At 48.5% G+C, this 11,847-nt stretch overlaps 1 protein-coding gene across 2 annotated transcripts in view; it reads left to right on the plus strand.

Moving 5' to 3' along the window:
* Positions 1 to 10,629, plus strand: part of FBXO21 (F-box protein 21) — a 38,812-nt gene extending 28,183 nt beyond the window's left edge. For both annotated transcript variants that reach the window (XM_074356472.1, XM_074356473.1), the window contains exon 12: positions 6,430 to 10,629. In XM_074356472.1, coding sequence (XP_074212573.1) covers positions 6,430 to 6,617 — 188 coding nt within the window. In that variant the 3' untranslated portion in view covers positions 6,618 to 10,629. The remainder of the gene's footprint in view (positions 1 to 6,429) is intronic.
* Positions 10,630 to 11,847: the final 1,218 nt, after the last annotated feature.

The following is an 11,847-nucleotide window of genomic DNA, read 5'->3' on the forward strand; positions in this document are numbered from 1 at the left end:
TCCTCTTGTACCTTTGTTGCCCACGACATAGGGTTGATATCAAGACTTTCAGTATTTGATATTTGAGTTTCCAGAAATTATATTTAAAATGGGCTTTTGAGAGTAGGTAAAACTGGGTATTTGGTTTCACATGTTCTGAATTTGTCCGATGTCCACGCTGAAGGTTCCGGAATACCCCCTAATTGTGTCTTAAGTCACTGTGCGATGTAAGTTGTAGTCAGAATACTGTAATGACTTCATTAAAAACACTTTAATATGTGGTTGTCGGTTTCACACCCTCTGAAGTGGAGGTTGAACCAAGTGATCATGAGTAATGTCAGCAAATTGCCTTTTCTTAAGTTTAAATTCTGAAACTTGTAGAAAATTCTTAGAGCTGGACAGCGGGTGAGACGCTGTGATGACTCACTCTTTCTGCTGGCAGTTTCTGCACAGGGTCAGTGTCTTGTGGGCCTCTGTGTGCCCAGCAGGTGCTGGGCTCTGTCCTCGACACCCTGGGGCTCACACACCTGGGGCTCACCTTCGCTTCTCTGGCCTTGTTAACTGTTTACCTGCTGGTGACTCTCAAAGCCTTATTTCCATCCCCAGCTCTTCTGGGCCCAAGCCCGCCTCTCCAGCAGCCCCTGGGCATCAGCCCATGGAGGCACTTGGCCGTTCTTCCTGTATCTGAAGTGTTCTTAGCTGAACCCATGGTTCCCCTCCCGCGTCTGCACCCCAGCCTGCTCCTGCCAGTCTCCTCTCATGGCACCCTGCCTGGCCCCGGCTCCTTCTGTGCCTCCCCTCCCCTCCTCCAGCTAGTCAGCAAGCCACACTGATTCTGTGTCTGAATGTCTGTCTCACACGTTTCCATCCATGTCGCCCTGCCCCTCTGTGGGCCACAGATATCTCTTGCCTGTATTGTTTTAGGCTATCTAAATTATATAGAGATTTTAGTTTTTTGCTGAATGACTTGAAAGAATGTTGCAGACAACATGACCTACTTAATCTTGCATCTTCTGAGAGTAAGGCCATTTCTCTGCCTTACCACAGTTACATCATTACACCTAACAAATAAAAATTATGTCATAATATCTAATATTTAGTTGGTATTCAGATTTCCCAGTTGTCACGAGAATAACTTTGTAAGTGTGTGTTTATTCATTTTTAAGTCACGATGCAGCCAGCATTCGTGCACTGCCTTTGGTGATTATATCTCTTCAGTCTCTCTTGGTAAAGGACAGTTCCTCATTTCTCATCTTTTTTTCTTTCTCACAAGAGTTTGACTTTTTGAAGAGTCCAGGCTGATATCTTGTACATTGTCTGACATTCTGGATTTGTCTTACGGTTTCTTTATCTGTGTGTCGTTTGTAAACCAGAAGTTACGCCGGAGTCAGGTTAGTGTTTGGGGCCGAGTGCTTGCTCTCAAGGGCTGTGTGCCTCACTTGCAACAGCCAGAGGCTGTACGGGTCAACGTCCCACTACTAGTGAGGTGGCATGTGGTCACTTGGCTAAGATAGTGATCTTAGGGGACAGTGTCCCTCTGCAGTTAACAAGAAATCCATGGGATCAAACTGTGACATCCTGGGTATACCATGTTCCCCATTAACCTTTATCCTCATGTTTGTTTTAGCACCTATTGGCTCTTCTTGCCCAAATCATGACATGAGAATTTTAACTGGTGATTTTCTGCTCCTAGTTGACCCTCCCGCTCAAAACACGAGCTTTGTTCCCCTTCTTCCCTCCCCCTCTTCCTCCTCCTCCCCTCCCACCCTCCTCTCCCTCCTCCTCTCCCTCCTCCCCTCCCTTATTCCTCCCCTCCCCTCCCTCCCTCCTCCCTTCCCTCCTTTGCTCTCTCTCTCTCCCTTTCTTCTCCACCTCCCCCTCCCAGAGAATCCCAGGTTTTTTGCTTAGTGTGTTATAATCATTGGGAACAATGTTATGCTCAAATTAGCCTACGTTTAGCCAGTGGGAGACCTTGAGAGGCTAAATTTTAAAAGCACGAATTTAACTCTGTTTTTGAACACTTCTTGGTTAATACATTTGCATTAAGTTATTTGGTTTTTAAACTTTTTCTTGATTTAAATTTTCAACCTTTGGCTCCAGTGATCCTAGGAACCTGGGTCAGGCCCATTAGTGAATGCTTTCTGTTTATTTGTTCTGCACAGAGTTGCAGAGTGAATTATAAACCATGCCCATGTGTGCCATCTTCAGACAGTTTTAGTGTGCACAATTAAGAGGAATATTCCCTCAATATGTTAACAGGCTATACAGCATTTTGTGTGTTTATAATTTTTGTTCCCACTAGGGGGCAGGCTTTAGTGTTTTCTTGGTACCAGGTCAGAGAGCAGCAACTCCTGTCTCAACTTCCCTGCCTACTTCTTAGATCCTTAGATACGGCAGAAAATGGGTATCACTGATGCTCTGAACCTAAGCCAGCTGCCCGGATTGGAAGGGCAGGAATCCAGTTGTGACGTGAGAACCCCGTTCTTACACGTGTCTCGTGTATGATGAGAAAGCATCTGGTTGCCTGCATGGGCCGTGGGGTGCCTTCACCCAGTGTTAGCTTCCTTTTCCATAGTTTGTCTCCCATTTCCAAACTGAAGTTCCTGCCACACACATCCCCACACGCACGGTCCGTGGCAGTCGCACGTGCTGGCGCGCGTGGGAGGATTCCCTGCACCAGTGCTGAGGTGTACAGTTTCAGGCATGTTCACAGGGCAGCTCTGTTCTGTCTTCTAAATTGTCAGAGTCTCAGGTGCTCATTCTCTCTGACCCAGCAGCTCCCCTCCTCGGCTTCTCCTCGGTCCCTCCACTGGAGACACACTCACGCAGGAGGCCTGTGGTCCTTTTGTTATGACAGCAAAATGGTGTCATTCATAGGACTGTCTGGTAAATAGGGGCATATCCAAAACGTGGACACAAAGCTGCAACTGAATAAACCAGTTGCCGGTAAATGCTCCCTGTGTGGTTAGTATGAATAAACAGATATAAAACAACACAGTATTTTTTCTATGAATAAACACATTATCAACAACGCAGAGCCTTGGGTGCATGTAGTTAGCAGCATACATGTGTGTTCACAGACAAAGGACTAGAGAGAGGGACTCACACTGACAGTGGCTTCCTCTTGGGGGTTGTCAGGTGACCCCACAGGACCCTTGGGTACCGTTCCCAGGGTCCCACAGGAATGTGTTCATATATTTTGGGTTGCTGAAAATTTTAAATAAGCAGACACATTTCTCAGAAAATTTCCGGGGAATCAGAAAATCTTCTCAGGATTTTTCCAGGACTTTTAAGTAGTCCCTGTTTAATATTTCGCCCAGTTAAGGTTTTTAGCACTTAGATTTCTCACTCCTCTCCAAGCAAAACATTTTTTAAACCTTATTTAGTGGATTTGGAATCATTGTCCCCTCGCAAGATGATGTTGCCAACTTTAGTGTCTTACTTCAACCTTTAAACTTTTTCTCTTATTAATACATTTTTCCCATTTTGCCGGGAGCGCAGGCAGATAAACACACTGAATTCAGGCTTTGTTCCTCGTTAGCAGCCGGGAGCGGGGCCCTGAGCACCCTGCTGGCCTGTCACTACCCGTTTCCTGGTTTCTCTGACATTCCGTCCGTACTTTTCATGCCTCTTGTTTTGGGCCCACCTTCAGAATTCTGTGCCGCAGCTGCCCCGTGATGGTGTCCTTACAGGCGCGTGATCGCAGCCTGACTGCGACCTTTCTGCCCTCCTGGCAACACTCAGACGCCAAGGATTAGCCAACACAAAGCTGCTGCTTAACAATACAGAGAAGGGGAGAGAGATGGGGAGAGAGGCGGGACTGGAGCATGTCTGACTCTCTTCAGAGCAGGCGCTGGCCACATGTTGGTCTATGGTCTAGACAGCTCTTTGTTGAGGGTGTCCTGGGCACTGGTTTAGGGGCCGCCAGGTCTCTGCCCACGTGATACCAGTCCCCTGATTGTGACAACCAAAAATGTCTTCAGACATTGCAGGGCAGAACTGCTCCCAGTTGAGAGCCACAGGGACTTTTATCTCTTGGTGGTAATCCCAGATTCTCTGCCCTCCCTCCAATATCTTTATGAATATGTTTGTGAATATCCTTGCGTGCCTCAGCAAGGCAAGAAAAGCTGCTGGTTAAGGCCCCAGGCCGCGGTTGTGGAACCCCTGAGCGTCCCCCAGGAAGGTATGTCTGTGACAGGTTGCTCACTGCGGGGGGTGGGGGCAGTGAGTGTGGGATTTTGTCAGCCAGTGGCATTTTGAAATACCCGAGGGTTTTTTGTTTTGTTTTTACACTTACTGATTTTTCCAATTAAAACATCAGAAAAATATAAAACATGAAGAAATGAAATCATCTCTGGAGCCCTAGTGAAACAGTAGAGAAAGAAATCAGAGTCAGCAGACCCTCAGTTTCCTTTTGAAAACCCCTGGATCATGTTTGCAGAGTGTGTGCCCTCCAGGCTGTCCCAGCCCCTCTTTCCTGCCCCTGCCCCTCCTGGCCGCGCCCGGTCAGGGTCTCTTCATCTGGACCTGGACTATCTGGGTTTGAGCGCTGGCTGGATCCTTGGGCAGGGTCCTCACTCTGTGCTGCCGTCTGCTCCGCTGCAGAAGGGCATCCTGACGGGAGCTTCTGATGGAGTGATGTGCGTGTACCGTGAGCTGAGCCCGTGTGGGGACCGCAGGGTCTGGCGCACCGGGCATGCCCAGTTTAAAAGAATCCGTTTAATGTGTGTAGGTGCGCTGTGCCATGTAGCACCGCAGATATGTGGCCTTCCGGGCTTTTTGTAAGTAGTGTATGTTTTTATCCCCACCTCCCTTGTGGCATCGTGAACACAGGTTGCTCATTATCCTGGCTGCCAAGTATTTTGCTGAATTAACATGCCATCATTTATTTACACAGTGACCTGTAGTTGGACATTTAGACTGTTAGGATTTTTTGCTGTCCTAAGCAATGTTCCTAAGCGATGCTAAGGTAATCTTTGAGCATTTGTCTTTGCACATGATTTGTGTGTGATTCCCTTAGCAGTATTTCTCAGACTGATAGATCCTCACCATACATAGTCTGAAGAAACAACTTAAAACCACTGTCAGCACAAAATTAGTTTCAGTCCTCCCATCTTGTGGTAGAGAAAGTTACAGATTGAATTACAGACTCCGTCTCCCGAAAGCCAAGCCTGTCAGTGCCTGAAAGGTGCTTGTGTTTATCCAGTGGGAGTTATACTCTGGGATGCAGGGCCTCCGGGTGGAGGGCACTGAATGTCTTGAATTTGCATTTCGAGATGTTTAATGAGCTAAGAGGTAACCTGCTGCCCGCTGGTGTTCTTTAGCCCGTTGGCTAGGCTTTTTTTTTTTCCTCACTTTTTTTTCCTTTTTTTTTTAACATATTTTTATTGAGTTATAGTCATTTTACAATGTTGTGTCAAATTTCCGTCGGCTAGGCTTGTGCAGAGACTCACTGAGTTGATTTTGGCAATCGGCTGTGCTCAGTGTGGCTTCACATTGCTCGAATCTAAGCATGCCCTGGGACGCAGTCAGAGCAGGGAGGGGCTGCCTGGCCAGCTCCTTTCTGGTCCAGGTCGTGGAGGATGAGGTTGGCTTATCCTGGGTGGAGGCCCACACCCGGTCTAGGACCAGGCCTCTGTGCCAGTTGAGGAAGGGCCCCCAAGACTCCGTCCTTCCATTGGACCCATGGAGGAGCTGTTTTTCAAATAGTTTTGCAGGGAAAATTCATCTTAAAGGATTTGGGCCTTTAAAATACATCGCATGTATTATCACCACTTTTTTTTTTTTATCATTCCATTTTAAAGGAGTCTGATTTTCTCTTGCTTTCTCTAGTGGCAGAACAGAGAGCAGGGAGAAGGAGGTAGCGTGGTTTTCCTAAGAGGTGATCAAATGCCATAGCCTGTATCCGTGTGGGGTGTGGAGGTGCGAGCCACTTCTCCATTCTCCCGTGGGATCCCATGCAGCCCTGGGGAAGCAGCAGCCAGTACTGGGGGGCGTTTGAGGTGGGGTGGGGGGGCGGTGCACGTAGGTACGAGACTTGTGGCCGGGTGGTGTGGAGGTTTCGGAAGCTTACCCACTGGTGAGAACTGAGCAGGCTAGGACACTTGTCCCAAACACTTGGCTGTGTGTTAGATCGAGTCAGAGCAACACGCTGAGTCCCAAGTGTGCAGACCCCCTGAGGGGCAGTGGGTTTTGCTGGAGCCAAATGTCTTAGTCAGAGAGAAGGAAAACACTCGTGTTCCATGTGGAGCGCTTCCTCCCTCCGTCCCCCAGTGGTCACTCACTCGCCACCTTTTCCCGTTCCCTCCTCCGTCTTCCATCAACATCTGTCCTTCTTTTCCCCCACCTCAAAAATACACTCAAAAGGGGGTGACAGGAAATTCTCTGGGTGAAAGGTGCTGCAGAAACACCAGTTTTAATGAGAATGCCTGTGTGCCTCTCTGCCAACAGAGAACTTGGAGTATAACGTGGAGCCTCAGGAAATCTCGCACCCCGATGTCGGACGCTATTTCTCAGAGTTTACCGGCACGCACTACATCCCAAACGCAGAGCTGGAAATCCGGTACCCAGAGGATCTGGAGTCTGTCTATGAGACGGTGCAGAATATTTACAGTGCAAAGAAGGAGAACGTGGAGTAGAGGCTAGTGGGGACGCTGCACCTTTGCTGCTGCTGCTATTGTCCAGGAGAACAGGACCCCGGACGGAGACGTCCCCACGGGCCCCTCTGGATTCACACCACCGGGAAAGCCCCTTAACCAGTAGTGCTGGTTGCCTCCTACTACGTTCAACTCACGTGTGCTCTCCTCCAGCTGCAAAGACAATGTTGCTCTCCGCCTACACTAGTGATTCATTGAAAGGCACTGTGTGCAGTGGCATGGCTTGTATGCTCGTCCTGTGGTGACAGTTTGTGACATTCTGTCTTCATGACATCTCACAGTCGACACCCTTCTGATCACTCTTTTCCTCCCCTCTCCATTATGTCTGTCTGCATCGTCTCGGACGTTTTGTTTGCCAGACAGGTGGGCTTGTACGTCTGCATCATTTCTTTCTGATTTCTCTGTGGATCGTTTTCGCTCCCGAGTCAGGGTTGTCTGTCTTCTCGCCCTGAATTGAGTGCTTATTCAGAGGGGAGGCTGGAAGTGATCTCGGCAGCATCCTGGATCTGGAGTCATTAACAAATTAATGGTAATCAGAATCGTTTGAATTTCTTTCTTTCTAACTTTTGACACAGATTTCAGGCATTTTGTCTCTTTATTTGGATGGAGAGAATGACACCGTTTCCCTGTCTGGAGTCATCTCTTGGATTTGTGCTCAGATCTCCACGAATCATTAGTTTTCTATTTTATTACATAAAATTCTTGGAGAAAGTGCATAATAATAGCCTTTGTGAATGGGCTTTTCCACATTCATCTATTCCTCCCTTTAAAATAAGTGTATGTGTTTTTTTTTTAATTTTAAAAATCTACTCCAGTATCATAAATAGATCTTAAGTCAGCGGTGGGTTCTCTATAGTAGGAAGTACAATCTGATGTTAAAATATCTGCTTTTAGAAACCATACTCTGTGATCTCCAAAGACCTAAAAAAGAGGTTTCACATTTATAGTCAGAAAAAAAGAAGTAATGAACCTTAAAAATCTTTAAAAAGGGCAAGTTTCATGCCCCCTGTCCTTCCTTAGAATCACTTCAAGACCTTCTTGAACATGGCAGGGTAGAAATAAGTGAAATCTCTCCAATTTGAAGAATGTTTGAGCAGCGGGAAAGGAGACAAGCGTGTGCCTCGCTTTCTCCAGTCACCACGAAAGCATCAGGAGGAAGTCTGAGTCCCCCGGGGAGGTCCGGCTTCGTATCAGGTACCACTGGCGAGGGTGAAGGTACCGAGTCCTTGTGCGGCTCTGAGCTCCCACCGTTCTCAACCTGCCAGTTCTCCAGAGGGCTGGTCTCGTAGTTAACCAGTAGAAGCTAACTTGTGGAGTTAGGACCTAGTTATTTTACTCTCTAAGCTGAAAAGAGTCCAATGGCTCTAGTGAATGAGGCTTTTGGGGGCTGTGGTCCAGTCGTGCCTCGCTGCCTGTCTGTCCGTTTGCATGCAGTATTTTCACACCATGTTTGACGACTGCCTCTTGTTTACCCTTTGGAAACCCTGGGCTGACCGAGGTCTGGGGCGGCCACCTAAGACCACTTACTAGCTCGTGACAGCTGTTGAGCGGTTATTAGAAAGAGATGAGGATTTGGCTAGCCAGCTCCCTCCAGCCCGGATCAGCTGTGGTCCAGGGTCCGTGTTCCTGTCAGTCCAATCCAAAGTCAGATGATTTGGACTCAACATTTGAAATTGTGACCACTCATGACACCCAGCCTGCCTGTGGTTAGGGGGTTTTACACTACTCTCATTTAAAGGTGAAAATTAGATACTATGGCATTAATATTAATGAAATGCATTACTAGGAATCTGTGGAGCATGCTGAGAGTTATAATTGTTGGTTTTCTCGTTTGATTTCCTTTTTTCTTAGAGTAACATCAAAGCCAGGAAAGATGGTTTTACCTTTACTGACCCAATGTAAATATGTATCTAGACTGTTTTTAAATGTGTTTCTTCATGAAAGCTTCATTTGGCTCCAGGAAGCCTCTGTCACCTGTGTCAGTTGGTATTTGGGCACTTTATATTTTTCTAAAAACGTGTTTTGGATCCTGTACTCTAATAAATCATAAGTTTCTTTTTAAAAATTTTCCAAACATTTTCTCCATTTTAAAAAGCCCTGTTATAAAAGTAGAACTTTCACAATGTTGAAATATTAAATATTTGGATATAGTAACTTCTTTCCTCTTCAAATGAATGCCAAGATTTTTTTGTACAATGATTAATAAATGGAACTTATCCAGAGAAACCACACAAATGGCCTGCCGGATTTCGTTCCAGACAGAAAGCCCAGCCGTGACAAAGACAGAATCTCTGTCACTTCTCATTCTGATTGAAATACACAAAAATTTGCTCCCCTGAATTTTTCTTAACATTGATGAGTGAACAGGTTACCTTTCTTTATACTATGATTTCCCTGCCAAACAATTTTACGAGCTGGCTAGTGATCTTGAGAGTATCTGGTTTTAATAGTGTAAAGATTGCAGCTTTTTAATCGTGTGGAGGTACATGTTATAAAACATGCTGCAGATGCTCTGAGGGAACCTCAGGTTCCTGGTGTGTGTCAGTGCTGATGACCCCGCGGCCGCCTGACACACGGCTCGCCCAGAGCGTCCCGCAGAGCACTGTTTGTCCCCGCTGCCACACTTCCGATGCAGGAATAAAGGGTCGTGGCAAGTCACCTGTTTCCTGCACTGCAGTGCTTCTCAAAGCCTTTCATACAGTGTTGTACCTTGTGACCTCCCAAGAGGCGCGTGCAGGGTGGCGTCTTCCTAATAACTTCTCAGACTCTGGAACTTTCCTCCCCCAGCACACCCACACACGCACAGCATCCTCGAGGCCCGGTGTTCGCAGACGCGCTTTGGGAAACGCTGTTGCAGTGAGACGTCAGTTACGTCCAGCGCTAGTCCACCTTACCAGCAAACCAGTTTTGCCAAGAATCTCGTTTGGAAACATTACCCATCTAATCGGCTTTTGAAAGGCTGGCTTCGTGATGTCGCTGCCTGAGCCTCGTAATAGTTCCCCATTCTGTGTGTTTACGCTGCAAAATCGTGTCCCTGCGAAAACCAGCATTAATACTGTTGCTCAGTCAGTTTTATGTTTTCTGATTTCCACTTAAAGCCTTGTTCTGATTTTAAAACATCTCAGTCTTTCTTAACGTATTAAGCTGAGTCATGCTTTTATGTCCAAGGCTGTCGTCTGCTACCACCAGGTCCCTTTGCTATAAAGGGAAAATGCTTCTTTCCCTTAGTCCGTTTTCCAAGTGAGTGAAATTGGACTACCAGCAGCCTTTTCCTGGGAAACAATTGTGGCCGTAATCATCAAGCTATAGTTCTTCAAGTTTTTGTTTGTTTTTTCGAGGGAAGGAGAGGCTGTTTACCTAGAAGAAATGCAGAATTTGGCTCTGTGACAGTTTGGTTTTGGAGACATTAACAGCATTGCATGTATTACTCTGTATTGCGTGCTTACTTCAAGCCAGGCACCAGCCTAAACTGTTTCTAATGCTCACAGCAAACCCTTTAAGATGCGGACCGGGCAGTGAATATTTCCATGGGCCCCACAAGGCCCCTGTCACATATTCTTCTTTGTTTTGAAAAACGTGAAAAACATTTTTAGCTCGAGGACTGCAGACACAGGCCGCAGGCTGGGTCAGGCCATGGGCTGAGGTCTGCTGCCCCCTGCTGAGGTGTCAGCTCGCCTAGCATTCTGTTGAGCAGATGGCTCGTAGGTGGGGAACCTGGCCGTGACCCCGGGGACCTGACCTCTGAGCTCCAGCTCCCCACAACCACACTGCCGAAAACCCCAGCAACTACCTCGCACATGTTTTTACCCTTTGCCTTGCTGCAGCCCCCTTAACTCCCAGCGTTTCGGTTCTGAAAATTGAGAGTCTTGAGAGAAAAGAACATTCCTTCGGTGAATAAAATTATGTGCAATTATAGAAGAAATGTATTATGGCCATTTAGCACTGATTGTATTAGGGTAATGCTAAATCTGTAATAAATAGACAAAAAACTGTATGATGGCTCATCCACAGAAGAACTTTCTTGCTCACGTAGCAGCGGGCAGGGCGGCGGGTTGGCGCGCGGCCCTCACGCAGTCGCCGGAGACGGCGGCTCACCAGGTGTGGCCTCCCGGACCATGTGCCGTCCGGCCGGAAGTCCAGCCGGAAGCGCGTGAGCGTGGAGGTCACGTCCAGGAGGGCGGGGCGTAGGCTGGGAGCGGCGCTTACCACTTCCACTCTCCTTCCTGGAGGGAGGCTGGGATGGAGGAGCGGGAACGAAGGTGGCTCTGGGTGTCCTCTTCTCCTGCAGGGCATGCCCTGCCTCTGAAGCCAGGCCGGCCGAGCCACCAGACACCACAGCATCCGCGGCTCCTGCCACAGCAGGACCACCCGGCAGCGGGGTTCCTGCCGGCCGCGCTGCCATCTTAAGTCCACAGTCCCCGCACCAGACGGCCTGGGAGGAGGGAGCGGAGACCTCGCAGGGTGAGCCAGCACTCAAGTCACCGGCCCCCAGCCTAACTCCAGAGGAGGCTGGGTCGTGGCCTCCGGTGTGCCCAGGGTGGGGAAAGGGGGACAGTGAAAGGTTTGGGGGCTCCACCTTGTCTGCGCCTCTCACCCACTTCCCGCGTCCTGCCCAGAGCTCAGTCTCTGCGGGGCTGTGCCATCCTCTCCGCCAGCCCAGCCTGGCTCCTCAGGGACAGGCCCTGTGACCTGAAAGAAGTTATCTGACCTTCCCCCCGTGCCCCCCTCCCAAGTCCTATTCACTAGTCAAGTAGAAACAGGACAACTGCAGTAGAAACTCTCACCTGGAAAAAGAACGGGACACACAGCAGGCCCCGGCCACTGGCAGTGATGAAATATTTGCGGGGCAGGTGGGCATCGTGAAGACCCCTCCCCTGGGGGCGTGCGCGGAGGGTGACCACGCTCTCTGGGAGGAGCTCCCTGGTCCACTGCCCCCTGCATCCCGTCCTGCCTGCCCTCTGGGTCCCGTCCTCTCCAGTTAGGGCACAGGTGGATGCTGGGGGTGTACCTGCCTACAAGCTGTGTCGCTTTCACAGCCCCGGTCCGAAACTTTCATTTGTTTTTACAACCTTTTGATCCCTCTGGCCAACAGTTCCCTCAGAAACTTAGCAGGCTACCAGCGCTAGTAATCGTGCCCAAAGTTATTTTCCAGAACTTCCAAGTTTGCTTTATTTCCTTGCTTCTCTGCCTGGTGCCTGTGCCTTCTTCCTGA

Source organism: Camelus bactrianus, chromosome 32 (genome assembly GCF_048773025.1).
Source record: "Camelus bactrianus isolate YW-2024 breed Bactrian camel chromosome 32, ASM4877302v1, whole genome shotgun sequence".
Lineage (NCBI taxonomy): Eukaryota > Metazoa > Chordata > Mammalia > Artiodactyla > Camelidae > Camelus > Camelus bactrianus.